The 24,538-nt window shown below is 65.2% G+C and overlaps 4 protein-coding genes across 11 annotated transcripts; 2 read left to right on the top strand and 2 right to left on the bottom strand.

Annotated features, from left to right (window-relative positions):
• Positions 1-1,047: 1,047 nt before the first annotated feature.
• On the bottom strand, positions 1,048-5,515 carry P2RX3 (purinergic receptor P2X 3). 2 transcript variants are annotated; one of them, XM_063397300.1, is made up of 12 exons: positions 5,133-5,515; positions 4,195-4,330; positions 4,023-4,094; positions 3,885-3,951; positions 3,262-3,355; positions 3,103-3,180; positions 2,764-2,905; positions 2,115-2,245; positions 1,937-2,030; positions 1,776-1,841; positions 1,528-1,605; positions 1,048-1,421 (listed from the first exon to the last, which is right to left on the bottom strand). In XM_063397300.1, the coding sequence occupies exons 1-12, from the start codon at positions 5,270-5,272 to the stop codon at positions 1,299-1,301; spliced, it is 1,221 nt and encodes a 406-aa protein (XP_063253370.1). In that variant the 5' UTR covers positions 5,273-5,515; the 3' UTR covers positions 1,048-1,298. The 2 variants fall into 2 exon arrangements, with proteins under 2 accessions (XP_063253370.1, XP_063253371.1); XM_063397301.1 differs by lacking the exon at positions 3,262-3,355.
• Positions 5,516-6,039: 524 nt separating this feature from the next.
• Positions 6,040-12,447, top strand: SSRP1 (structure specific recognition protein 1). Of its 2 annotated transcripts, none has more exons than XM_063397830.1 (17): positions 6,040-6,172; positions 6,728-6,886; positions 7,065-7,250; positions 7,422-7,527; positions 8,003-8,193; positions 8,261-8,491; positions 8,580-8,683; positions 8,793-8,921; positions 9,081-9,302; positions 9,386-9,458; positions 9,859-9,997; positions 10,089-10,134; positions 10,612-10,735; positions 11,089-11,259; positions 11,502-11,584; positions 11,709-11,889; positions 12,145-12,447. In XM_063397830.1, exons 2-17 carry the CDS (start codon positions 6,833-6,835, stop codon positions 12,211-12,213), a joined length of 2,109 nt encoding a protein of 702 aa, XP_063253900.1. In that variant the 5' UTR covers positions 6,040-6,172; positions 6,728-6,832; the 3' UTR covers positions 12,214-12,447. The 2 variants fall into 2 exon arrangements, with proteins under 2 accessions (XP_063253900.1, XP_063253899.1); XM_063397829.1 differs by having other exon boundaries at positions 6,128-6,217.
• Positions 12,448-13,777: 1,330 nt separating this feature from the next.
• Positions 13,778-22,653, top strand: TNKS1BP1 (tankyrase 1 binding protein 1). Of its 5 annotated transcripts, none has more exons than XM_063397827.1 (12): positions 13,778-13,937; positions 14,416-14,550; positions 14,676-15,300; positions 15,972-16,041; positions 16,818-18,050; positions 18,482-20,688; positions 20,805-21,123; positions 21,334-21,466; positions 21,548-21,684; positions 21,848-22,017; positions 22,129-22,194; positions 22,374-22,653. In XM_063397827.1, exons 2-11 carry the CDS (start codon positions 14,457-14,459, stop codon positions 22,187-22,189), a joined length of 5,049 nt encoding a protein of 1,682 aa, XP_063253897.1. In that variant the 5' UTR covers positions 13,778-13,937; positions 14,416-14,456; the 3' UTR covers positions 22,190-22,194; positions 22,374-22,653. The 5 variants fall into 5 exon arrangements, with proteins under 5 accessions (XP_063253897.1, XP_063253894.1, XP_063253896.1 ...); XM_063397824.1 differs by having other exon boundaries at positions 13,779-13,937; positions 15,969-16,041; XM_063397826.1 differs by having other exon boundaries at positions 13,781-13,937; positions 15,969-16,041; positions 20,808-21,123.
• A 127-nt stretch (positions 22,654-22,780) lies between these two features.
• On the bottom strand, positions 22,781-24,466 carry LOC134550905 (bone marrow proteoglycan-like). Of its 2 annotated transcripts, none has more exons than XM_063397838.1 (5): positions 24,008-24,466; positions 23,744-23,912; positions 23,535-23,669; positions 23,171-23,282; positions 22,781-22,987 (listed from the first exon to the last, which is right to left on the bottom strand). In XM_063397838.1, exons 1-5 carry the CDS (start codon positions 24,322-24,324, stop codon positions 22,929-22,931), a joined length of 792 nt encoding a protein of 263 aa, XP_063253908.1. In that variant the 5' UTR covers positions 24,325-24,466; the 3' UTR covers positions 22,781-22,928. The 2 variants fall into 2 exon arrangements, with proteins under 2 accessions (XP_063253908.1, XP_063253909.1); XM_063397839.1 differs by having other exon boundaries at positions 23,744-23,922; positions 24,008-24,218.
• Between the last annotated feature and the right edge of the window lie 72 nt (positions 24,467-24,538).

Raw genomic sequence — 24,538 nt, 5'->3', positions numbered from 1 at the left:
CTGGAATGAAGGAGGGCCGGAACCCCCCAATCCTCAACGCAGACACAACTCGAGCCTTTCTGCTAATTAGCAGCATTAACAGGGAAACACCAACACTGCTAATGAGCCCCCCGGGATGGCAGCGAGGCTCCCCGGGCTGCTCCCGCCCTGGCCGGAGCCCTGTTAATGAGCAGGACCGCTAATGAGCAGTTCTATTAATGACTATTAATAACAATCCCAGCTATCTCTGTCCTAATTGAAACACGGCAGAAGTATTCCTTTCCAGCTGCCACACATGAATCTGTTTCCAGTCTCTTCCCTTCCCAAAAACTGTGGGTTGAGTGTCCTGGTCACCCCCTCACTGTCCTGGAAGCTGGGATGGCTCAGCCTCGGTGCCACCCGGGGGGTCCCATTGGTCTCGGCGCCGGGAAGGAGCCCCCCAGGCTGGGTTTGGAGTGGCCACGGGTTGTGGGTGGGTGGCCAGGGCCGGGCTGATAAGGAATCCGTGGGGCTGATAACGGGCCCCACTATCTGCAGCGGGGGGAGGGCAGGAGCCGCTCTCCCTGCGGGGCGGGGGCTGCTCTGGGCACCAGCGAGGGGCTCTGGGACCCTCGTTCATCATTCCCAGGAATGAACCCCAGGACTTGGCTCCTTTGGGAATAAGCCAGGCTCACGGTGTCCCCACTGGCTCTGCAGGGGAATTGGGGTGGGAGCACCCACGGGGCGGGATGAGGAGCCAGACCCCCCCTTTCCCCCGAGCAGGAAGGCAGCGCTTGACCCCGCACAAGGAGGGATCCGGCAGCTTCCTCCCAACCCACCGGAGCTACTCACATCCTACCGAGGAAGTGACATCCCTAGGGCACGACTCCTGTCCCCCTGTGCCCCCTTCCATGGGCTGCACTGCGGGCACAGCGCTCCTCCTGTTGGCAGCTGCCCCTGCAGTGTCCCCTGTCCCAGGGACAGCATCCTGACCCCTCTTCCCTCTGCTGCCACACCCCAACCCCGCCCGTCAGCCCCCCAAAACCGCCCTGCGCCCCCCAAGGCTGGACACGGGTGGGTGCTGCGAGCCACGGGTTTATTTGGGATGGGGGGGTGCAGCCCCCGGCATGGGGGAGGCACCCTGGGGGCAAGGGACAGGGCTGGGGCACCTTTTATGGACACTGGGGACACTGGGATGTACTGGGACAAACCGGGTGGGCACTGGGGACAGTCAGATGCTGATGGGGCTCACAGGGGGATCAGTGGAGACTGGGTGGGCAGTAAGAACCTGACGGGGGACCCAGCGAGCCCCTCACCAGGCCGTGGGCTGCTCCCCAGGGCTAGAGGCCGAGGGAGAAGGTGCCCGAGTCGGTGGATTGCTTGTCCCGGGAGCAGGCCCCCAGCGCCCCGGGGGGACACGCCTTAGGGCTGGCGGGGGTGGCGGGCACACCAGCCTCTGACACCTGTGGGGCAGGGGACGGGCACTGGGTGGGTCACTGCACCCGGGGGGGGCGACTGAGCCCCCCGGAGGTGTCCCCATCCCCAGGGCACCCCAGCCCCATGTCTGACCTCCTCGAACTTGCGGGCTTTGTAGTGCTCAGCGCCCTTGAGGAAGTTGAGTAGGATGATGTCGCACAGCACCGTGCCCTGGGGGCGGCAGCGTTGGGGTGGGGAGCCTGTGCTGTGGAGCACCCCTGAACCCCCAGGGAGCCAGGCCACTGTCACCCCGTGGGTGTGCTGTGTCCCCGTGCCCCATGGCCGTGGGATTTCCCCAGAGAGGTGTCACCACTCCGGGGCTGAGAGCACCCACAACTCACCACACCGATGGAGGTGAAGGCAGCCACCGTGTTGATAAGGGTGGGGACGATGCCAAACTTCCCGGCCTGGGGGAGCAGAGCTTGTTGGCCAGAGTCCCTGACCTTGTTGGTCAGAGTCCCCGATCCCCTACGACCCCATGAGTGCCCGGCCCCACACGTACGCTGCCATACACCAGGACATCAAAGCGGATCCCAAAGGCCTTGATGAGGGTGCGGCGCTCAGAGCCGTTGGGCAAGCGGTAGTATCTGGCATGCCTGTGGGGACACGGGGACGTGGGGACACAGGGACATGGGGACAGGAGCCATGCCAGCCCTATGCCATGCGTGTCCTTGCCATACCTGAAGTTGTATCCGGGGGCAGGGGTCCGGGCCAAGCTGTCCAGGCGGGTGAAGGAGTAGCGGGGCAGGCAGCGCTCCCAGGCCTGGTCCAGGTCACACACCCACCCGATCTTGATCCCCAGCACCCCCCCCTGCCCCAGCCCTGCATCAGCACCACAGACTCTGGCCCTGTGGCACCAAGTCCCAGCAGTTTCACAGTCCTGCATCCCATGGCTCCATGCTCCATGTCCCATTAACCCACATCCCACATTCTCATCTCCCCAAGCTCCACATCTCCCTGTACCCCATGACTCAAATCCCCATGTCTGTACACCCCATGTCCACATGTCCCACGTCCCAAGCTCCATGCACCCACATCTACGTCCCTGTGTCAAACCCCACATCATCACTCTGTGTCCTGTGTTCCTGTATCCCCATGTCCTGTTTCCAACATCCTTCATCCTTGCGTCCCATGTCCCCATGTTATGAAGCCCATGTCCCCATCCTCCATTTCCACATCCCACCACCCCGTATCCCCCCCATCCTATGTCCCATGTTCTCATGTCCCACATCCCATGTCTCTGTGTCCCCATGTCCCATGTCCCCATGCCCTTACATGCTTGTACCCCTATGTCCCCACACCCATCCCAATCCCTTCCCCCCCGCTCACGGTGGCAGCCAGCGCAGGGAAGTCCTGCCCAGCCAGCCGTGCCATGTCCCCCAGGCGCAGGATGGGGCACAGCGGCTGCAGCTCTGGGTGGAAGCGACACCGGCCCAGCTCCGTGCCACTGCCAGGGGGTGGCAGGTTGGTCCTGGGGACACAGAGGGACACGGGGGACATGGAGGGGTGCTCCACCAGGCAGCAGACTGGGGTTCATGGACCTCCATCCCAGTGTTCCCTCACCATCTTGTGCCTGTGTCCTCGTGTCCCCTGTCCCCATGTCCCAGTGTTACCACATCCCTCTGTCCTCATGTCCCCCTGTGTCCCCCCCTGTCCTGTGCCACTCACTTCTCAAAGCCAAAGAGTGGGAAGCGGATGCTGTTCTTGATGAGGAGGGTGAAGTTCTCAGCTTCCAGCATGATAGGGCTGGAGGAAAGAGGGTGACGCTGGGGACACGGCAGAGGGGATGTCCCCTGCTCCTCCCTGCATCCTCCCAGCCCCACTTACACATCAACAGTGTCCACCTCGGGCGGGCACCAGCCCTGGATCTCGCAGGAGCGCAGGGTCGCGTTGTAGGGGACGCAGCGCCCTGTCAGCATCCCTGGGACCCCTAACCCCTGTCAGCACACCTGGCACCTCGGACCCCTGAACTCTGCCAGCAGCCCTGGGACCCTTACTCCCATCAGTACCCCCGGGGGCATCCCTGAGACCCCAGACCCCCGTCAGCACCCCTGGGAACCCTCAGACTGCTGTCAGTACCCTCAGGAGCACCCCTGAGACCCCAGACCCCCGTCAGCACCCCTGGGACACTCAGACTGCTGTCAGTATCCTCGGGAGCACCCCTGAGACCTCAGACCCCCGTCAGCACCCCTGGGAACCCTCAGACTGCTGTCAGTACCCTCAGGAGCACCCCTGAGACCCCAGATCCCCATCAGCACCTCTGGGATCCCTGGACCCCCACCAGCAACCCTGGGACCCTGAGCCCCCAGCTTCCCCAGACCTCCAGCTCCTGCATCAGAATCCCGAGCCCCCCCAGTCCCCTGAGGCCACCAAGGGTCCCTCCCCCCTGCCCGTGGTGGCTCCCCCGGTCCCTCACGCCCCCTCAGCCCCGTTCCCCCGGGGTCCCTCACCGTTGCTCGAGCCCGGGCTCAGCTCCCGGCAGTCCCGGTCCGCCGAGCAGTGGAACGCGGCTTCGCTCTGCGGGGCGGGGGTCAGCGGACGGGGGGCTCATCGAGGGGTCCCCCCGAGCGCCCCCTGCCCCCCCGCACCTCCGGGCACACGCCCTGCGCCTGCTCCTCGGTCCGGATCTGCTTGGTGACCACCACGAACACCGAGGTGCCCTGAGGGACGTCGCTGTCACACAACCCGTCCGCGGGGTGGGGAACGGAGGCGGGGATGACCCCGCGCCCCTCAGCGACCCCTCCGGTCCCCGGTCCTTACCTGGGGGGGCGTGACGTAATCGGCCGTGTCCATCACCTGCCCCGCGTAGCGCCCCACGCCCTTCACCTTGGTGACCACGGAGGACTCGATGGCGGTGTCCCGCACCTGGTACGCTTTCTCGTGGAGGAACACCCAGCTGGGACAGCACCGCGGGTGACGCTGGGGACAGCCAGACCCGGGCACCAGCGGCATCCCCCGGGCCCCGCCTGCCCCCCCCGGCACTCCCCGGACTTGCCTGTGACCCCCGGCACCCCGGGGCTGTCACTGCCAGCGGCTGCCGGTCCCTGACGGCCGCTTGTCATCCCCCGGGAGCACTCGGAGAGTCGGGACCTCCTTCTGTCATCCCCTGGGGCCGAGTGGCTTCTCTGCCCCTCGGAGTCACCACCACTGTCCCCTTCCCGTCACCCACCCGAGATGCGCTCCTGGCTGCCCCCTTTGTGTCACTCGCAACGACACCTTGCTGTCCCCGTCATGTCACTTGCGCTGCCACCCTCCTGTCACCCGCACCGGCACGCTCTCTGGCTGTCCCCCTTGTGTCACCCGCGGCGACATCCTCTGTCCCGCCTTGTCACCAGGCACACTCTCCTGGCTGTCCCCATCGTGTCACCTGCTCCGGGACACCTGAATTCCCAGCCCTGACACGTTTTGTCACCTGCTCTCCCGTCCCTCCTCTGCTCCATCACCCCTTGCTCCCAGCCTGGTCACCCCCTCACCCCGCACTGCAGCCGGGGTTGTCCCCTCGCTGTGACCCCACTGCCACACGCCGTCATCCTCCCTCACCCTTGTCAACCCCGGTGCCACCTGCAGCAGCAAGCGGGAGTCACCGCGCTGCCGCGGTGCCGGGAAGAGGGTTCGGCGGTGTGTCCCGGGGGATGTCCCGGGGCCGGGTGTCCCAGAGGTGCCCGGGAGTTGTCCCGGCGGCTGCCGGGGGGACTTACCCGACGAAGTAGGCGAGGATGAGGAGCTGGACGCCGCGGTTGACGGCGCCCACCACCCAGCTCTTCACCACCACCGACTTGGTGGTCTCGTACGAGAAGAAGTCTCTCACCCAGCGGGTGCGGGAGCCCGGGAGGGACATGGGCAGCGCAGGGGGCGGCCGGCGGCGGGGTTACGGGCAGGGCTGCGGGCAGGGCAGGGCAGCGGCAGGCAGGGCTGCGGGAACGGAGGGTGATGCGGGAAGGGCAGGGCAGGGGTGCAGGCAGTGCGCGGGGATGCGGGCAGGGCAGGGCGCGGGTGCAGGCAGAGGTACCGGCAGGGGCACGGGCAGGGTGCGGGTACCGGCAGGGTGTGGGCAGCACCCGCAGGGGTGCGGGCAGCGGGGGCGGTGCGGGCGGGCGGGCGGAGGCGGGGGCAGGGCGGGGGCCGGGGGCGGGGGCACGGCCCGGGGGGACGGGAGGGGTCGTCCCCCCGTTTCTGGGGGAATGGAGGGATGCAGCCGGGCTCCTTCCCCGGGGTCCCTGTGGCGGGGAGCCCCAAATGGGGAACACATTTGGACACCGGGGAGCCCGGCTTTGGGGTGCGCGTGGGGGATGCGCCCCAGACTGGGGATGCCTGGTTTGGGGGGGACACCCCTGCAGGGGAGCAGGAGGGGGGTACCCCGTGAGTGCGGTTTCGGGGGTCCCCCGCTCTGGGCCGCCCCCATTGTCCGGTTCCCACACTTTGAGGCGCCCCGGGTGGGGGGCGGGGGGGTGTCCCTGCACGAGGTGACGTCACGGGGCTCGCCCCGCGCTGGCCAATGAGGTACCGTCTCCCTTCTCTCTATGGTTCTGGGCGGGGCAGAGCTGCGGTCTCGGGGACGGGATCGAGACCACTCTAGCCCCGCCCCCGCCGCCTCGGTGGGCGGGGTCCTCCGGCACCGCCCGCGGTGCGGCGGCGAGCTCTGCACGGCCCCGCCCCGTCGCCAGGGGGCGTCAGCGCGGACCGGCGCCATGGCGGAAGTGCGCGCGACTTCCGGCGGCGGTGGCAGCGGCTCCGCGCGGTTCGTGCTGCGCAGGCGGGAAAAGCGGCGGCGGCGGCGGTGGCGGTGCGGGGGGGGTTGGGCAGGTTTGCCCGGGGGATGGGGGAGGTGTCTGGATCTCCCGGAGGGTAAACTCGGAGTCAGGGGAGGCCGGGCTGGGATGGGGAACAGGCCTGAGGTGGGAGTGGACTCGGGGCGGGAGGCAGGCCCGGGGTTGGAGGGAGGCCCGGGGGGCCCTTGGGAGCCGAGGGCCGGAAGGAGTCTGGGGGTGCGGTGCGTGGTTTGGGGTGCGGAGAGGCCTCACCAGGGAGAGGGAGGGCGGGGGTGGGGGCATTCGAGAGATGAGATGACACAGCGGTGGCCGAGGGCTGCAGGAAGGGGCGGCCCTGGGGCCATGGCACATCTGGGGAAGAGGGGAGAAGGGCCAGGGGTCGCTCCCGTCCGTGGGTCCGGTGCCCCCGCGAGAGGCAGCGTCCGGGGCTGGGAGCAGTTTGTGGGGGTGAGGTTTGGTTTCAGGGGCTCTGAGGAGGGCCAGGAGCCTGTTGCCAGCCCGGCTCACCCGCCCTCCTCCCACAGCTGCCGTGACTGACTCCTGTGCCGCTGCCCCGGGCATGCCGGGCTGGGGGGGCTGCTGAACCCCCCTGAGCTCGTCCCCGTCCCCTCCCACACCCTGCAGCCGCCATGGCCGATACGCTGGAGTTCAACGAGATCTATCAGGAGGTGAAGGGATCCATGGTGAGCGAGGGGACATGAGGATGAGCAGGGTTGGGGTGTGGATGGGGGTAGCAAATGCTGTGTGGTGAGGATGAAGCTGTGGCTGGTTGGTGGTGTGGGTGCCGGGAGGGCTGCACCCAGCGCGGCCGTGGCTCCTCCGTGGTTCCGTGGGACTGAGTCCACTCGTGTTCTCCCACAGAATGATGGGCGGCTGCGGCTGAGCCGGCAGGGCGTCATCTTCAAGAACAGCAAGACGGGGAAGGTGGACAACATCCAGGCCTCGGAGCTGGCCGAGGGCGTGTGGCGGCGCGTGGCGCTGGGGCACGGCCTCAAGCTGCTCACCAAGAACGGCCACGTCTACAAGTACGATGGATTCCGGGAGTCGGTGAGTCCCCGTTCCCTGCTCCTGCTGCCTCGGCTCTGTCCCAGATCCAGCTCCCTGGCAGCCCCAGAACAGCTCTGTTCCCTGCATCTCCGTGCCCAGGAGCCATGTCTCACTTGCGGCTCTGGGCACTGGTGGTTCCTGATGGTGTTCCCTCCCTCTCGCCCAACCCAGGAATTTGACAAGCTCTCAGATTTCTTCAAGGCCCACTATTGCCTGGAGCTCGCAGAGAAGGATCTGTGTGTGAAGGGCTGGAACTGGGGCACGGTGAGGTTTGGAGGTGAGTTCCAGTGGCAGCCTGAGGCCTGCGGCGGGATGTTCCCACCAGTGTGGCTGTTCTGCTGCCCCAGCCATTCCCTTAGGAGCAGCTGCTTTCTAGGGATGTCCTCAGGGACTGTGAGGACATTTGCTGTCTCAGGAGAGCAGGAGGGCCCTGAATCCCAGGGGACCATGCTTGGTGTGGAATCTGCATATGTGTGGCAGGGCTGCTGTTCTTCAGGGAGCTGGGGGGCTGGTGGATGTGCCTCCAGCTCAGGGGCCAGGACACATGGGGTCAGACAGTTCCTTTTTGTGTGTTCCTGATCAGTGCCAGTTTCCAGGGATCCAGCCAGAAGGGAGAAAACCTGGAGATTTTGTGGGGTGGGAATGCAGTGATGAGAGCAGAGGCACTGTTGGATTTTGGGAGAGGAGCAAGACTGTGGTCAGAGATGGGATTTGTGGGGCACAGCTCTGAGCTGGCTGGGACATCCCTGCAGGGCAGCTGCTGTCCTTTGACATCGGGGAGCAGCCAGTGTTCGAGATCCCGCTGAGCAACGTGTCCCAGTGCACCACGGGCAAGAACGAGGTGACGCTGGAGTTCCACCAGAACGATGACGCCGAGGTCTCGCTGATGGAGGTCCGGTTCTACGTGCCCCCCACCCAGGAGGACGGCGTGGACCCCGTGGAGGTGCGTGGGGCTGGTAGGAGGGCGGGGGCTGGCGACGAGGGACCCTTTGTGACCGCTTCCCCCGCAGGCCTTCGCCCAGAACGTGCTGTCCAAGGCAGACGTGATCCAGGCCACCGGAGACGCCATCTGCATCTTCCGGGAGCTGCAGTGCCTGACGCCGCGCGGGCGCTACGACATCCGCATCTACCCCACCTTCCTGCACCTGCACGGCAAGACCTTCGACTACAAGATCCCCTACACCACCGTGCTGCGCCTCTTCCTGCTCCCGCACAAGGACCAACGCCAGATGTTCTTCGTGGTGAGCGGGAACGGCTCAGCCCTCCCCTGGAACAGCATTGGGGGTGGTTCAGGGGGTTTCGTGTCTTCACCTCCTCTTCTCTTTCCAGATCAGCCTGGACCCCCCGATAAAGCAAGGCCAGACCCGCTACCACTTCCTGATCCTGCTCTTCTCCAAGGATGAGGACATCTCCCTGACCCTCAACATGAATGAGTGAGCTCCCCTGATGCCACGCTGCTTCCCAGACCCCTCCCTGGATCCTGGGAGAAGTACTTACCCCCCAGACCCTGTTCTCACCTCTGCCCTCCTTCCCTCCACACAGGGAGGAGGTGGAGAAGCGCTTTGAGGGGCGGCTCACCAAGAACATGTCGGGGTCCCTCTATGAGATGGTCAGCCGGGTGATGAAGGCACTGGTGAACCGCAAGATCACCGTGCCCGGAAACTTCCAGGGGTGAGCGGGTGCAGGGCCAGTCCCTCTCTTTCCACCTCATGCCCATGGCCAGGAGGAAGGGGCTCTCTGTGTGATCCACGCCGGGGAGCAGGGCTTGTCTGCCACGGCTGGGCACAGAGAGGGTGTTTGTCCCCATGGATAGCAGTGTTTGTCCTGCAGACACTCTGGAGCCCAGTGCATCACGTGCTCCTACAAGGCCAGCTCAGGGCTGCTGTACCCGCTGGAGAGGGGCTTCATCTACGTGCACAAGCCCCCGGTGCACATCCGCTTCGACGAGATCTCCTTCGTCAACTTTGCCCGCGGCACCACCACCACCCGCTCCTTCGACTTCGAGATCGAGACCAAGCAGGGCACCCAGTACACTTTCAGCAGCATCGAGAGGTGGGTGTGGGCTGTGGGGCCAGCCTGGCTGTGCCCGCCGGGGCTGCCCAGCACACCCAGCCCGACCGTGCCCTCTCCCACAGGGAGGAGTACGGGAAGCTCTTTGACTTCGTCAATGCCAAGAAGCTGAACATCAAGAACCGGGGCCTGAAGGAGGTATCGGCCACACGGCGCTGGGCTCACGCCCGCTGGCACTAGCGCTGCCTTCTCCCAGAATCCAGCTGCTTTTCCCTCTTTTTTTCACCTCTCTTTTCTCTCCTTGCCCTTGTAGAGGAAAAAGGTCCGTGCGATATCCCTTCCTCTTTGTCCTCCTCCTCCTCCGGGTGCAGGTTTCCTGTGCATGGCTGTGGTGGTCTCTGACTAACCCAGTAACCCCAGCGTGGTGTGCCAGGGCCCCCCTAACCTCCATAACTGCTCTACCCCTCTCTCTGGGTCCTGAGGGGGGAAGGAGGGGACAGGAACAGACATGGCCGGGTCTGTCCCCTGCCCTGTGTGTGCCCAGGGCTGTGTTCCAGAGGGGAACACAGGGAGCAGCTCTCATCCCGCCTCTCCGCAGGGAATGAAGCAGAGCTATGATGAATACGCCGACTCTGATGAGGACCAGCACGACGCCTACTTGGAGAGGATGAAAGAGGAGGGCAAGATTCGGGAGGAGAATGCCAATGACAGCAGCGATGGCTCCGGGGAGGAGACAGGTGAGGGCTGGGCTGTGAGGGGCTGCTGTGGTGCTCCAGCTCCTGCTCCCCATGATGACTGCAAGCACTGAGCCCTCGCTTTCTCCTCCAGATGAGTCCTTCAACCCTGGAGAAGAGGATGATGACGTGGCTGAAGAGTGAGTAGAGGCCAGGCAGGGCTCAGCCCAAAAGACCCATAGGAAGGTGATAGTTTAGGGCTATGTGAGCATTGAGACATGCTCACAGCATGACTGGGATCACCAGGATTTGGGAATGTACAGCCTTGGTTTGGGAATGTTGGGCTGGGGCGGTTCTGGGCTCACTTCACTGTAGTGGCATTAGGCAGTATGAGAGTTCTGGAAGGGCTCCTGGGGAGGCCTTGGCTGCACTTTTCAGGAAGGAGAACGGTTTGGAGCCTCAAGCGGGGGTGAGGATGGGTGGGAGTTGTCAGGAGAGCTTGAAGCTGAGCCCTGGCTCCATGAGAGCTCCAAATATCCAGGAAGCAGAACACGATGAGCCTTGTTCGTGGAAGGCCACTCCCCTGAGGGCTGTTAACGGGAGCAGGGCAGCTCCAGCCCGGGAAGCCTCAGGCTGTGGTGTCTGGGGGCAGCTCTGAGGCTGGTGCCCCTGTGCAGGTTTGACAGCAACGCCTCAGCCAGTTCCTCCAGCGGCGATGGCGACAGCGACCGTGACGACAAGAAACCGGCCAAGAAGGCCAAGATCGTCAAGGACCGCAAGCCCCGCAAGAAGCAGCCAGAGGTGAGGGGCTGCCATGGCAGCAGGACCAGCTCCTGGAGCGGGATCGGGCAGGTCACAGCCCCACCTGAGCCGCCTCACCTCAGCCTCTGCAGCACTCAGTGCCCTGTTGTCCAGGCCTGACGTCACTGCCTCAGATGGATCCATCCCAAGGGCATGTTGTTCCCATGCCCAGCCTATCCTGGTTGTTGTTGGGCTGTTCTCCAGCAGCCTGACCCCCAGCTGTAACCCCCCCGTCAGCCCCTCTCCCAGGGCTACAGCTGCATTGCGGGGGGGTGCAGAGGCGAGCAGAGCCTGCTCCCGAGGTGTTGGGTGAGGGGTGCATTGGGGTTCCATGGGTGTTCTCCACCTCCCAGAGCAAGAAGGGGAAGGACCCCAACGCTCCCAAGCGCCCGATGTCGGCCTACATGCTCTGGCTGAATGCCAACCGGGAGAAGATCAAGTCGGACCACCCTGGCATCAGCATCACCGATCTGTCCAAAAAGGCCGGGGAGCTCTGGAAGGCCATGTCCAAGGAGAAGAAGGAGGTGAGGGATGGGAGGCCCAGGACAGAGCTGGGCCTGGTACAGGAGGGGAGGCTGGATATGGAAGACTCTGCCTTGCTCCTGGGAGCCTGGAGCTGCACAGGTGGGGAGTTGGGAAGGGATGGGGGCATCCTCGGGCTGGTGAGCTGGGTGATTAGAAGTGGGAGCAGGGTGGGGTGCAGGTGGGCACTGGAGGATGGTGGAGGAGGAGAGGGAGCCTTGCTGACCCTGTGCTCTGGGTGCAGGAGTGGGACCGAAAGGCAGAAGATGCCAGGCGGGACTATGAGAAAGCCATGAAGGAATACAGCAAGTCTGACAGCCACAGGGGGTGAGTGTTCTGGCAAGGGGCTGGCAGGGCTTGGCCCCCCCAAAATCGGGCTGTTCCCAGGGCCAGTGTGCTGCCAGCCGGGTCATGCGGCTCCTCTCCCCTCTGCTCATCCAACCCCTCACAGGGAGAGGTCAAAGAAGAAGAAGAAGAAGCAGGAGAAGATGGTGAAAGGGAAAGGGGACAAGAAAGGCACCACCTCCAAGTCCTCATCCTCCAAATCCCCGGCTAAGGGCATGAGTGACAGCTTCAAGAGCAAGGAATTCGTGTCTAGCGATGAGAGCTCCTCTGCAGAGAGCAAGAAGGAGGTGGGGGTCACAGCTGGGGGAGGTCCTGGTCCCTCTTTCCTGGGGAACAGCTGTCTGGGAGGGTCCCAGCCCCTCATCCGTGGGGAACATCCTGGTGGATTCTGCTGGAGGGACTGAGTCTTTCCAGTACCTCATGTCTGTGGTACTTGGACATCCCTCGAGGTGTCCCCAAGTCACCAGCATCACCCCGCCGTAGTGGGGGATACTGCCCTGCCTTCATTGTCCCCTGCTGACCTCTTTGTCCCCTGCCTGCAGGACTCAGAGGACGAGGGAGCTGCCAGCCCAGCGCCCAGCTCAGACGACTCTGCGTCCGGCTCGGATTAGCCCCATCCCAGCTGGCTCCAGGCTGGATCCCAGGTTGGGGGAGGACTGGGCGGGCCGGCCCCACATCGGGGACCGGGGTCCTGGGCTCTGGATGGCTCCCACCTGGGAGCAGGGCCAGGTTCCCCTGTTCCCCCAGCACCCCGTGGTGGCCGGAGGTGCCAGAGGCTCCTCAGTCTCTCACCTTTGTATCTCATCAATTTATTTTTTCTAAACACTTGGGTTTCTCTCCTTTTCTTTCCTTCTCTCTTTTTTTTTTCTTTTTTTTTTTTTTTTGTGTGTGTTATTTTGTATTTTGGGTCTGTTCACATGGCAACTCGGGTTGAATAAAAAAAAAACCCACTGGTGTTTGTGTGGGTGTGGGGCTGGCTCCCCATTCCCTCCTTCCTTCCTGCAGCCATCCGGGAGCTCATTCCCCTCCTTGAACCGCTTCCAGGGCTGACTTCACTCTCTCCCCACCCTCCATTAGCGGCCCCCAGCCCCTGCTAAGCCATCAGGGCACCTAATTACAGCCCCTCGCTCGATCCTGATGCCATTTGGGGTTTTTTTCTACCTCCCTCATGAGGGGGTTGATCCGATTAAGGCCCGTTTCCCCTCCGGCGTTGATTGCAGCTGATTCCCGGTCTGGAACCGGCCCCGGGGGGGACCCCATGGCTGCCTGTGCCCCCCTCCTTCCACTGCCTTTCCTGGCACCGCTGGGATGGGGCTACGGGGAAGCAGGGCGGGAGCCGCGCATCCCCGGTGGGCACAAGGGACCCTGGATGCCCCAAATGGGGGGGGCTCTATTGTCACAGCAACCTCCACCTAAATATGCATTACTGCCCCTCTGGCAGCGGACCCACGGCTGGAGGACCCCGGGAATGGGATAATTTGCCACTGGGGAGAGACCGGGGGGGTCCTGCCCGGCTGTTCCGGCCCCCGAGGGTGATTTGGGGGGTGCTGGAGGTCCCCAGCGTGTCCCCCACCCCCATTTTGGAGGACTCTCCGGCCGCCCCTCTCTATGGTCCGCCCGCCACGCGGCGCCGCTCTGTGCCGCCCCCTCCGCCGTCGGGGGCGTGGCCGGTGCGCTCATGAATATGCATGAGGAGCGCCGGCGGAGGGTGAGTAGGGGTCTCTGCCGGCATGGCGCTGCGGGTAACCGCGATACCCCGGGCCCGTGGCGCCCGCCGGAGAACCACGCGGCTTCGGCACCGACGGGCAACATGGGCCCTGGACCCCCGAATTGAGTGGGGGGCTTCGTTGTCGTGGGGACGGCGCTAGGCCGCGGTCGCGGCCTACTCAGCCACTCGATCGGAGGCTTCGTTGCCGTGGCAACGAGGCTAGGCCGCGCTGGCGGAGGACCCCGGGGGGCTGGACCCGCATCCCGGGGCCCCGCCGCCATCCCGGGCTGGGAAACGGGCCCGATGGTTTCCAGATGTGCGTTGTGGCGGCGGTTCCCCCGTGGAAGGGGAGAGGAGGGGGGTCTTGGGGAGGGTAGACCCCGGCGGGGCAGGAGGGAGCGAGGCGAGGAGGGGAGGGCGGGAGGGGGGCAGGGCAGGGGAGGAGAGGGCAGGGCCGGGAGGAGGCACCGAGCGGGTTTTTCCTGTCCCCGCAGCCCCGGTGAGTCACGGGAGAGGCGGCGGCAGCAGCCTGAGACCCGCGGGGACAGTAACCCCTCCTCCCCGCCCGCTCTGCGCCCCCCACGTGTGTCCCCGGCCGGCCCCCGACATGAGGCTGATGTGGGGAAGGTGAGTGGGGCACCCGCGGCCCCTGAGAGGGGCTGGCCGAGGGTCTCGGGGGACCGGGCGGTGCCTCCGACGCTGCCGGGGGCTCGGTGAGGGGCGGGTGTGACCTGGGCGGGGAGCTGAGATGGGGACTGGGGCAAACTGGGGGCCAGCTCGGCGCTGGGCGATTGGCGAAGGTCGCAGAGAGTGACACGTGTGTGTTGGGACAGGTTAGCGCAGGGTCAGACAGGTAAAGGAGCGGCCCCAGGCGTTCGTGGGTGTAATGTGGGGTCCTTGTGGTTACGGACAGGCTGGCGCCGTGTCTGGGTCTGCTGCTGGGGCCAGGCTGGCTCAGGTGAGCCGGGGCCGATGTATTAAGGGTGGCACCACGGTGTAATCGCCGTCTGGCACGGCTGGATGGGGCTAGGCTCAGGGCCCCACAGGGTGGTTGGGTTCCCCCAGGCTTGGGGTGCTCCCCAGAACGATTCTCCTTCTCCCCCAGGGGCTGACCCCACACCGTGCCCCCCACGTCCCCGTGTCGCCATGGCCTCCCAGCCGCAGCCCCTGCACCCCGCCGTGCCCTGCTCCTCCCCTGCCAGCCCTGGAGGGGCCGGGCTGGCCGGCAGCCCCGATAAAGGTCAGTACTCCGGGCTGGGGGGGGTTGGGGCAAGGGGGTTGCTGGGGCAGCCTCCCACGAGCTGTTCCCACTTGTGGGGGGCCGCACCGCTCCGCTGACCCCATCCCGTCCCTCGCTCTCCGCAGGCAGCGTGCGCCCCAAGCCACCGGTGCGGCCCAAGCCCCGCGTGCTGCCCAAGCCGGCCGTGCCCGCCAAGCCCCCGGTGCCGCCCCCCGCGCCCGGCCCGCGCCACCCCCGGCCCGAGCTGCCCTCGGCCGAGAAGATGAACCGCCTGGCCGGGCCCCAGCCCTACAGTGGGGCGGGCGCGGGGGGGCCCCTCCGGCGCCCCTCCTTCACTGTCAGATCGCCCGAGACCCACAACGGGAAGGGGATCTCATCGCCCCTGGTCACAGGCACTGAGGAGGAGGCGTCCCCAGCCCCACCAACCCCCTCACGCAAGGGCCCAGCACCCTTCAAGGTGACGCCAGTGCCGGTGGCCGCCAGGCCAGAGCGGTTCCCGGGCACCACCGTGGAGGAGATCCTGGCCAAGATGGACAGCAGGGAGGGCCCAGGCAGCCCCGACCGTGCCTGGCTCTCACCCTTGTGCACCGACCCCTCCTCCCGCTTCGGTTCCAAGACCTTTGCTGCCTTCCGGAGACGTCCCGGCGGGGAGGCAGATGGAGACCCCGCCAGCGAAGCCCCCCAGACGCCCCGACCTGCCGCAGGCGAGCTGGGAAGGGGGGCTGATGGACACCCTGTGGCTGAGATGAGGTGAGGGCGCAGGGACCGATGCCGGGAGGAGTGGCAGTGGCAACAGGGGATATCGCTCCTGTGGGAGTGTAACGGAGCTGAGGTCTGGTCCCGGGTTCCTCCCGAGCCGCAGTGCCTCGAGCTGCCTCCGTGGGAAGGCCGCGGCGGCCAGTGCCGACCGCAGAATGGGCTGTCCCGGGCCAGGAGCTGCCTGTGGGCGGGCTCCGGGCCAGCCCCTGGGATGGGAGTAACAGGCAGGGGGTCGCTCCCCCAGGAAATGCTCCTGATTTTTCAGCCTTGCTATTTTTTCCCTGCTGGGCCATGCCAGGGCACACGGAGCAGTCAGATCGGCAGGACTCCCAGCTGCAGGATGTCCTGGGCCAGGGCCAGGGCTTGGCCACACTCCCAAGAGCCGGGCACCTCAGGGAGAGCTGGGCGGGGGCTGCTCTGAACCAGAGTGTGAGAAACTCACTCCCAAAGGACCGAAAACTTTCTGGAAGGGAAGCTGGAGCTGCTTTGCCTCCTTCCTTCAGAGTCCAAGCTGGAGACTGTGCAGCAGTGGCAGGACCTGACCCCTGTACCCTGCATTCTTGAAGGGTGGTTTGGGGCAAGGGTGCTTCCTGGGTGGTGGGAGAATACCGCTGAGGCACAGAGTGGAATTTACCCCCCTTCCCCTTGTCTCTCTACAGCAGCTCCCCCCCAGCTGGGCCGAGCTGTGCCGGGGACCCCCGCGGACGCCGGAGGCCACCATCCCCTCCTGATGTGAGTGCTGGCCTCGCCCTCCGGCGCCATGGTGGCTCCGCTCCTGGGCTCTCTCCTTCGGGGCTCTCCTGTCTCCTCCGGGGCTCCCTCTCTGTGGGGTGCGTGTCTCTCCTTTCTCCTTGGGGTGCTGGCTGCCCCTTCTTGGGGGTGGGGGTTCAGTACCCCTTGTGCCGAGAGCCCGGTGTGGGGCCCGGGGGTGTGGGGGTGACGTGTGCCAACACCGGTGCCAGGCGTGGGCAGGGAGCAGCCATGAGTCACCAGCTGGGGTTTGGTGACCCGGCAGGTATGTGGCAGGGCAGGCCCTGCGGGCACCCCGCCAGCCCCTTTCCCCGTGCCGTGCTTGCTCAGGGCGGTGACCGGGACACCGGGCCGTGGTGACACTGCTGGTGGCAGCCTGGGCACCAGATCACCCCAGCAAGGGGACAAATACTGGCAGTGCTGGGCAGAGGGATTCCAGCCACAGGCAGGGCAGGGGCCTGTGCTAGGGGTTCTGACTTCTTTCTGCTTCATTTCTTCTCTCCATCTGTCCAGGCGCTCTGGGGGCAGCAGGGGGCCGGGCAGGGAGCAGGGCTGGGGTGCCAGGAGCCGCCCTGGCTGAGTCACACAGGAGCAGCCTGGTTCTGGCATGCAGCATGGGCACTTCCTGCCCCGGGTGCAGGGAGGGGAGCAGGGCTGGAGGGAGGGACCCTCCAGAGGTTTGGGAGGCTGGCTTTGGGATGGATGATGTTTGGAGGTGCCTGTTGAGTGACATGACTCCCTGCTGGCTTTTTCCACAGCTTTCCACTCTACAGCTGGGTGCTCTCGGACCTCCAGGCTCCCCAAGGCCCCCCACCTGCCCACCCCCGGCCCCAGGAGCTCCTTTCCAGCCTGCTGAGCCCTCTGCCCCAGCCCCTGGCTCCCCTGATGCCCCCCCTGAGCTCCTGGCCCCTGACTCCCCCACACTGCCCCCTGGTTCTCCCAAATCCCCCCCTCAACCTCCAGTCGAGGTCCCTGTCACCTCCATCCAGGCCCCAGGCGCTCCCTCATCCACCGAGCCCCAGCTCAGAGTCTCCCGTTCCCCCGGCTCCCCGCACACTCCAGGGGAGGGATCCCCTGGCACTGCCAGCCCCCCTGGCACTCCTGAACTGCCCCCACGGGTCACCTGCCCTCCTGGCTCCCCCGAGGCTGCTGCTGAGTACCCGGGCCCCCGCAGTCCAGCACTTGCCAAAGCCTCCTGTCCCCCAGGCTCCCCAGAGGGACCTGATGACTCCACAGTGTCCGCCCGGTCCCATGAGGGTCCTGATTTCAATCCCCCTCCCCGGGATGTGGGGCTCCGGCGCTCCTCAGAGGGGGTGCTGCGGCCCCCGCCCACAGGGCAGGGCCTGGGGGAGCTGGGGGGCTCGCTGAGTGCCCTGCCCCGGCCCGGAGACCTCCTGTCAGAGCCCTCCCTGGGCAGCGAGTCCGGCTGGAGCCTTTCCCAGTCCTTCGAGTGGACATTCCCGTCGCGGGGGCCACGCTTGCCAGCCTTCCCTCCCCGCTCCCCCATCCGGGAGACACCTGACTCAGGGCTCTCCGAAGAGGGGGAGTCAGATGGGGAGGCTGTGGCCACCAGCCCTCCAAAGGACAGCAGGTCTGAAGGACCTGACTGCCAGCAGGCAGAGGGGGCTCCATGCCCAGGGGGTCCCGTGGCCCAGCAAGAGGCTGAGGGCGGGGTGGAGGAGGAGGAAAAGGAAAGGGAGGCAGAGCAGGATGCTCCCATGTCCCTCTCCCCACTTCATGAGACAAAACCTGGCCAGGACCCAGCTGAGTCCCCCACCCAGCCCAGCCTCACCACAGCTGCCCCTCTGGATCCAGCCACAGATCCAGCTGCTCCAGCTGACTCTGCCTGGGCAGGTGATGGCCCCAAGAGCCTGCAGGGTCCGGGGGGCCCAGGCCAGGCTGAAGGACCCTCACAGGACCCCGACCCCCACGCTGACCCAGGCTGGCTGACAGAGCTGTTGGCATCACCTGGGGTCCACGGCTCTCCAGAGGTGAGAGTTGTGGGGGGCTCTGTGGGGTCAGTGTGGGCTGGGCTCCTCCCTGCCCTTTTATCTCTTAATTAATGGTAAGATCTCAGCCTTAACCTGGCCATGAATGCCCTGCCTTTAGAAGGTGACTGTTCCCTTGTCTTCCTTTGTTTTATCCTGGGCAGCACAAGCAGCAGCGTGCCAAGGTCTTTGGCCTGCTCCTGCCCTGAGCAGTGGGATGGGACAGGATTGGCGGGTGGGTGGCTGAGCAGTGCTGTGGGGCAGGTGGTGGGGTCTGCCCCCCCTTGGGATGGGCCCCGCTGTGCTGTATCCACAAGGTATTGCCCCCCTCCCAGGTCCGCTGCTGTGGGAGCCAGGGTTGCGCCCCCCTCAAACTCCTCTCCTCTTCCTAACCTCCTTGCCCTCTCTAACTCCTCTCCCCCTTTTCCCACCAGAACCTGCTGGGCTGGTCACAGAAGGACCTGTGCAGTGAGTTCGGCATTGGCCGCCCTCGCCAGGACAGCACCTTTAACTGGAGCCACCCAGGTGTGTCCAGGGAGAGAGACTGGCCTGTAGAGACCAAGCAGGATCAGGAATTTGGGACCAAATCCAGCTGGGACAGCACCAGCAGCGACAAGGACAGCACTGCCCGGGAGAGCTGGAGCGGTGACTACAGAGCAACAGAGCTGATGGGGGACACAAAGCTGGGCTGCAGCGACTGGTCCCCCTCCCTTGGCACTGGGAAGAGCTGCCCGCAGGATCCAGATTTCAGTGCCAGCACAGCCAAGTGGGGCCAGGGCTATGGCAGCACGGAGGAGCTTGGCTCTGGACAGGCTGGCTGGGGCAGCGGCCTTGGCACAGGACATATCCGGCAGCAGGACAAGGAGCCGCGCTCCGGACAGCCCGCCTGGGCGGGCGGGTACAGCGACAGGGACACCGAGATGAAGGACAGGGAGCTCACCTCAGACTGGGCCAGTAAATACAGCAGCCAGGGTGCTGGGAGCAAGGACGAGAATTTAACGCTGGGTTGGGCTGGCAGATCCAGCACTGGCGATGCTGGGAGCCCAGAGAAGGAGCACGGCCCCAGCCAGCCAGCCTGGAACAGCAGGTATAACTCGAGGGACATGGAGAGCCAGGACAGGGAGTTCAGCCCCAGCCGGCCAGCCTGGACTCAGGAATACAGAGACACAGAAAGACAGGACAGGGAGTTCAGCCCCAGCCGGCCGGCCTGGACTGGTCAAATCAGGGACATGGAAAGCCAGGACAGGGAGTTCAGTCCCAGTAGACCAGCCTGGACTGGTGAATACAGGGAAATGGAAAGCGAGGACCAGAAGTTCAGTCCCAGCAGGCCAGCCTGGGATGACAGATCCAGCAGCAGGGACACAGAGAGCCAGGACCGGGAATTCAGCCCCAGCAGGCCAGCCTGGGATGACAGGTCCAGCAGCAGGGACACAGAGAAGCAGGACCAGGAATTCAGCCCCAGCAGGCCAGCCTGGGATGACAGATCCAGCAGCAGGGACACAGAGAAGCAGGACCAGGAATTCAGCCCCAGCAGGCCAGCCTGGGATGACAGATCCAGCAGCAGGGACACAGAGAAGCAGGACCAGGAATTCAGCCCCAGCAGGCCAGCCTGGGATGACAGATCCAGCAGCAGGGACACAGAGAGCCAGGACCGGGAATTCAGCCCCAGCAGGCCAGCCTGGGATGACAGATCCAGCAGCAGGGACACAGAGAAGCAGGACTGGGAATTCAGCCCCAGCAGGCCAGCCTGGGATGACAGATCCAGCAGCAGGGATGCAGAGAAGCAAGACTGGGAATTCAGCCCTAGCAGGCTGGCTGAAACCAGTGAATGCAGCACCAGGGACCTGGAGACCCAGGATGAGCTCAGCCCAAGCAGAGGAGCTTGGGGTGACAGATCCAGCATCCGGGACCTCGAAACCCAGGACAATGAATTCACATCCAGCAGAGCAGCCAGGGATGGCAGGCACAGCACTGGGAACCCGGAGACCTGGAATGAGGATTTGTTGTTCAGCCCCAGCAGAGATGTCTGGGATGACAGATCCAGCACCAGGAATGTGGAGGCCCAGGACAGAGAGTTGAGCCCCAGTGGAGCAGCCCAGGATGGGCAGCACAGCTCTGTCACCCCCAGGGAGGAAGAGCAGGAGCTGATCCCAGCTCAGCTGAGCTGGCCCGGTGAGGGCAGCGTCGGGCAGACTGGGCTGGTCACGGTTGGTGAGGAGGACATGCCCTGCTCCCACCACCCCGATTCCCCAACCCAGGAGCCCACCTGGGCCAGTGCCCACCAGCAAGACAGCTCCAGCAGCAGGGACTGGGCTGAGGAGCTTGGAGCAGCTGAGTGCCAGAACCAGTTCAGTGTCATGGGGACACAGCGGGTGTCAGACCCCTGCAGTGCCAGAGCCTCGGATGGCTCCGTGTCCAGGATCCTGCCACAGCCCCAGGCAGGCTTGCACAGGGATCTCTCTTTGGACATGGGCAGTGGCCGCTGGAGCCAGGACCTGGACAGCTGGAGTGGGGACCCACAGGATGCTGAGGCCAGGCGCCAGGAGTGGGCGAGTGCCTTCAGTGCCCGCTGTGCCGCCCGCAGCCGGGACCTTGGTGCGGGGGAGCAGAGCCTGGGAGGAGACACCGCTGCAGAGCACGGGTAAGGAGGGCACGGCTGGTGGCAGGAAGGGAGTAGCGTCTCCGGAGGCAAATGGAGGGGTTTGGAGGGCTTGTGTTATCTGGAGCTAGAGCAACTCCGAGATTTTGTCTCCCAAGCAGGTCAGCCTCCAGCCCTTCGATGGGTGACATTCCAGCTGATTCCCCGGCTATGGAGCCCCCCCGGAGTGAGTCACCCGGCTCCTTCGAGGAGGAGAGGAATCCCTCTGAGCCAGCTGCTGCCCCACAGAGCCCCAGGGCCCCCGCTCTGCTGCCAGAGGCTGCTGGTGGGATCTCAGCGGGCACAGGAAGTGAGGAGCAGCCCTCAGACCACCCGGATGGGGAGAGCTCCTCCAGCTGGGGGGAGCAGCGGCGCTCTCTGGTTACCTCCCAGGCCGAGGGCTCCATGGAGCAGGGGCAGGAATTTCCACTTCTGGAGGTAAGTGGAAATGGGGAGGTTCCAATCACCCCATATGGTCTGGGACTGCCTGTCTGTCACAGGTTGTGTCTGTCAATGGGGCTCTCTGACCCTCAGGGACAGCCATGGATTGAGGGCCCCCAGCACTGCTGTAGAGGCTGTGGGTGTGCTGGCTGGGCTGGGGGGTCCCTGGGCTCCCTATGCCAGCTCTGACCTGTCCCCTGGGCTCAGCAGGACACAGAGCTCCTGGACAGCAGTGTGTTGCGCTGCAAGGCCAACCTGGGCCGCAAGCGCCAGCACCGGGCGCCATCCCTGCGCCCCAGCGCCACCGACGGGGAGAGCTGGATCTTCCGGGACTCCACAGGTGAGCCCAGTGGGGATGGGGATAGGAGCAGGGTGTCTGTCCTGCCACACTCGTGGTGACACTGTCCCTGTGTCCCCACAGAGCCCCGGGCAGCCCCGGCAGCATCCTCCGACGAGGAGGCAGCAGAGGAGCCCCGGAGCCGGCGGATGCGCGGCTCACCCTCGGGCAGGGCAGTCAAGGTGCCGCTCTTTCCCGGCCTCAGCGCCTCTGCTATCAAGGTGAGTCCCTTGGACTCCTGGCTGCGGGGTAGAGGGGAGGGTGGAATGCAGGGAAACTGAGGCAGGGTGGGGCTGGGGCCTGGCTAAAGACCGGGAGGAGGCAGTGAGGGGATTTGGGGGGCAGAGCACTGTGTTTCTCCCTGAGTTCTTTCTCTGTCCCCAGGCCAAGCTGAGGGGTCGCAACCGCTCGGCCGAGGAGGGGACATCATCAGGGGACAGCAAGGGGACCCCTCCTAAAGACCCCCATGTGCAGCGCTCCAAGTCCTGCAAGATCCCTGGTGTGAGTGGGAAACCGCCGACCTTGCCCCCCAAGCCAGAGAAATCCTCAGGAGGGTGAGTTTGGGGCCGGGATCATCATGGAGGCAAAAGGGGGGCTGAGGGGATCAGTCTGGGTCCTGGGACTGGTTCTGGGGGGCTCATGCTGAAACTCCACCAATACCCCAGATCTGAGGCATCTCCCCCGCACTGGCTGCAGGCGCTGAAGCTGAAAAGGAAGAAGCCTTGAGCGGGGTGAGTGTGGGATTTGAGGCAGTGCTGGGCACACACCCCCCAGCACGAGCTTCCCCATGTCTGCACTGCTGGGGGTAGCCCCCTGCCTCCTCTCTGCTCTGGCTGGGTCCCCCCCGGTTGGGTCACCCCTGGGGGGACCCTGCAGGGTCCTCACCCCCTCACTCATGTGTCACTTCCAGGCTTGCTCCCCGACGCTGAGCTGATGGCCCACTGTCTGCTCCCATGGGGACACACACACACACACCTATGCACTTTGTACGAGCTCGCAGGGTCCCTGTCTTCTCCACACCTCCTCCCCACCCCCCCATTGTACCCCATGCCCTTGGTCCCCAAGGGGCTGGGGGTGGGCACGAGCCCACCCTTCCCGTCCCCCCCTGCTCATGTATGGCCCCGGACACAGGGCAACGGGTCCGGCTCGTGGTGCCGCTACCACAGACAATAAAACCTCACTGGTCAGTTCAGAGAGTCCTGGCTTTTCTCCTGGGCTGTGGGCAGGGATCACAGAGACCCTGCAAATGCCGTTGCCCACTCAGGAGCTGTGCAGGAAACAAGGGACACTTCCAGAACCCCCCTGTGCCCACCCTGGGTGCACCCAGCCAGGCTCTCTGGCCTTGCCCAAACACCAAGTGGGTGCTGACACCAAGACTTTATTGTATTTTGAGGGAGGGGCTGCAGCCCCCCATGGGGGAACAGCATTAAGGGAGGCCTGGGGGCACCCGGGGGCGCTGAGCCCCTCATATCTCGCAGATGAAGGGCAGCCGGCTCTTGCAGCGCACACTCCTCCAGAGCCCATCTGGGGAGAGAAGAGAGTGGATCAGCCCTAGACCCCCTCCAGCTCCCAGGGATAGCCCCCCAGATACCTTATACCAGCCCCCCAGTGTCACCTCCCCATCCCGAGCCCCTCAGCAGCCTCCCCCCATCATGGGCAGGGCCTGCCCAGAGCCCCCCTGGAGCCCTCCCCTAGGCCCGCACTGACTGTTGGTGCAGAGGGCGGTGCAGAAGCGGCGGCCGGGCAGGGGGTGCCCCGGCACCCACCGGCTGTAGTTCCAGGGGCTATGGTCCGTCCAGTGGCAGCTTGGGATTGGAATCTGCCAGGGGAGAAAGGGTACTGGGGGCATTGGGGACAGCGGGATGGGAATGGGACATCCAGTGTGGGCACTAGGGGTACTGGGACAAGGCTGGAGCACCCTGGTGGGCACTGAGAACACTGGGAATGGGATCAGGTTGTGCACTGGGAATCGTGGGACAGGGCTGGGACACCCAGGGTAGACACTGGGGACACTGGGAGGAGACAGGGTGCCCCGAGGCCAGGGTGGTGGGCGCATGGCAGGGGTGCTTACAGCGGGCTGGCTGACGGCACCGATCCAGACCTGGCCGGCCCTGCACTGCTGGCGCGCCAGGAGCAGCAGGAAGGTGTTGGTGCGGGAGTCGTGGATCGAGGCCAAGCGACCGTGGAAGCGTCGGGCACAGATGTGCTGCAGGAACACGGCTGTCATGGGGGGCACTGGTGTCCACACCCCAGCTCCCCACCCAACCCACCCCACCCCACCTGCGCATGGTGGAAGCTTCGGCAGCGGGAGATGACAACGTAGCGGCAGGTGGCGGTGCCGGGCATGCTGGGGACACCAAGTGCCTGCTTGTCACTGGCCCCCAGGCACTTACTGTACTCCTCAGGCACCTCCAGCCCTGTCATATCCTCCTCATCCTCCACCACAGGGCTGGAAAGGGCTGAAAGCATCAGCTGGGTCACCCTGGTATCGGGGGTGTCCCCACGATGTCTCTGTGGGCAGGTGGGGGTGTGGGTGGTACTCACCAGAGCGGCTGATGGGAACTGTGCCCAGCAGGGCCAGGGCAATCAGCAGGCAGGGCCACATGGCACAGGGACACTGGGGACACCACTAGCACCCTTGGGAGATCCCAGAGCCCCATCACCCTTGGCCACCCTGGGGACACCCCCACAAGCCGTCTGCCAGCCCCCGCATCACCCTGTCCTCCCCATGTCCCCTCAGAACCACCCCCATACCCCCACTGTCCCTCCACCATCCCAAGTGCCACCCTGTGCCCTGTCCCCAGTGCCACCCCTACAGACCCCAGCCCTCCTGTACCCACCACCTCCTGTGCCCAGTTCATCACTTCCAACCCTTGGGTCACTCCATGCCCCAGGCATCCTGTGCCATTCTATCCCCCACCATGCTCCCTCCACCCCTGCACCCCAGAGCCCCCCAGGGCCAGACTCAGGAACCCCCAACCCTGGCAGCTGAGGGCTGAGCCCACCCCCATGTCCCTGTCTCTGCTCCTCACCTGGGTCATGGGGGGCTTTGCCCACTGCCGCCCTTATATTGGT

The sequence above is a fragment of the Prinia subflava genome, chromosome 5, assembly GCF_021018805.1.
Source record: "Prinia subflava isolate CZ2003 ecotype Zambia chromosome 5, Cam_Psub_1.2, whole genome shotgun sequence".
NCBI classification, from domain to species: domain Eukaryota; kingdom Metazoa; phylum Chordata; class Aves; order Passeriformes; family Cisticolidae; genus Prinia; species Prinia subflava.
This window is presented reverse-complemented; position numbering and strand designations above follow the sequence as displayed.

Coding starts and splice junctions, on each gene's coding strand:
- P2RX3 (XM_063397300.1), bottom strand. CDS start 5,272: ATGTCCCTCCCGGGCTCCCGCACCCGCTGGGTGAGAGACTTCTTCTCG. Junction 3,952..4,022: donor CGCAGGGCGTGTGCCCGGAG/GTGCGGGGGGGC, acceptor CCCGCCCCGCAG/AGCGAAGCCGCGTTCCACTG. Junction 2,031..2,114: donor GCCCCCGGATACAACTTCAG/GTATGGCAAGGA, acceptor GTGTCCCCACAG/GCATGCCAGATACTACCGCT.
- SSRP1 (XM_063397830.1), top strand. CDS start 6,833: ATGGCCGATACGCTGGAGTTCAACGAGATCTATCAGGAGGTGAAGGGA. Junction 9,459..9,858: donor AGAACCGGGGCCTGAAGGAG/GTATCGGCCACA, acceptor GCCTCTCCGCAG/GGAATGAAGCAGAGCTATGA. Junction 9,998..10,088: donor TGGCTCCGGGGAGGAGACAG/GTGAGGGCTGGG, acceptor TTTCTCCTCCAG/ATGAGTCCTTCAACCCTGGA.
- TNKS1BP1 (XM_063397824.1), top strand. CDS start 14,457: ATGGCCTCCCAGCCGCAGCCCCTGCACCCCGCCGTGCCCTGCTCCTCC. Junction 21,124..21,333: donor AGGAATTTCCACTTCTGGAG/GTAAGTGGAAAT, acceptor CCCTGGGCTCAG/CAGGACACAGAGCTCCTGGA. Junction 21,685..21,847: donor TCAGCGCCTCTGCTATCAAG/GTGAGTCCCTTG, acceptor CTCTGTCCCCAG/GCCAAGCTGAGGGGTCGCAA.
- LOC134550905 (XM_063397838.1), bottom strand. CDS start 24,324: ATGAACTGGGCACAGGAGGTGGTGGGTACAGGAGGGCTGGGGTCTGTA. Junction 23,913..24,007: donor AGTTCCCATCAGCCGCTCTG/GTGAGTACCACC, acceptor AGCCCTTTCCAG/CCCTGTGGTGGAGGATGAGG. Junction 23,283..23,534: donor GTGCCGTCAGCCAGCCCGCT/GTAAGCACCCCT, acceptor CTCCCCTGGCAG/ATTCCAATCCCAAGCTGCCA.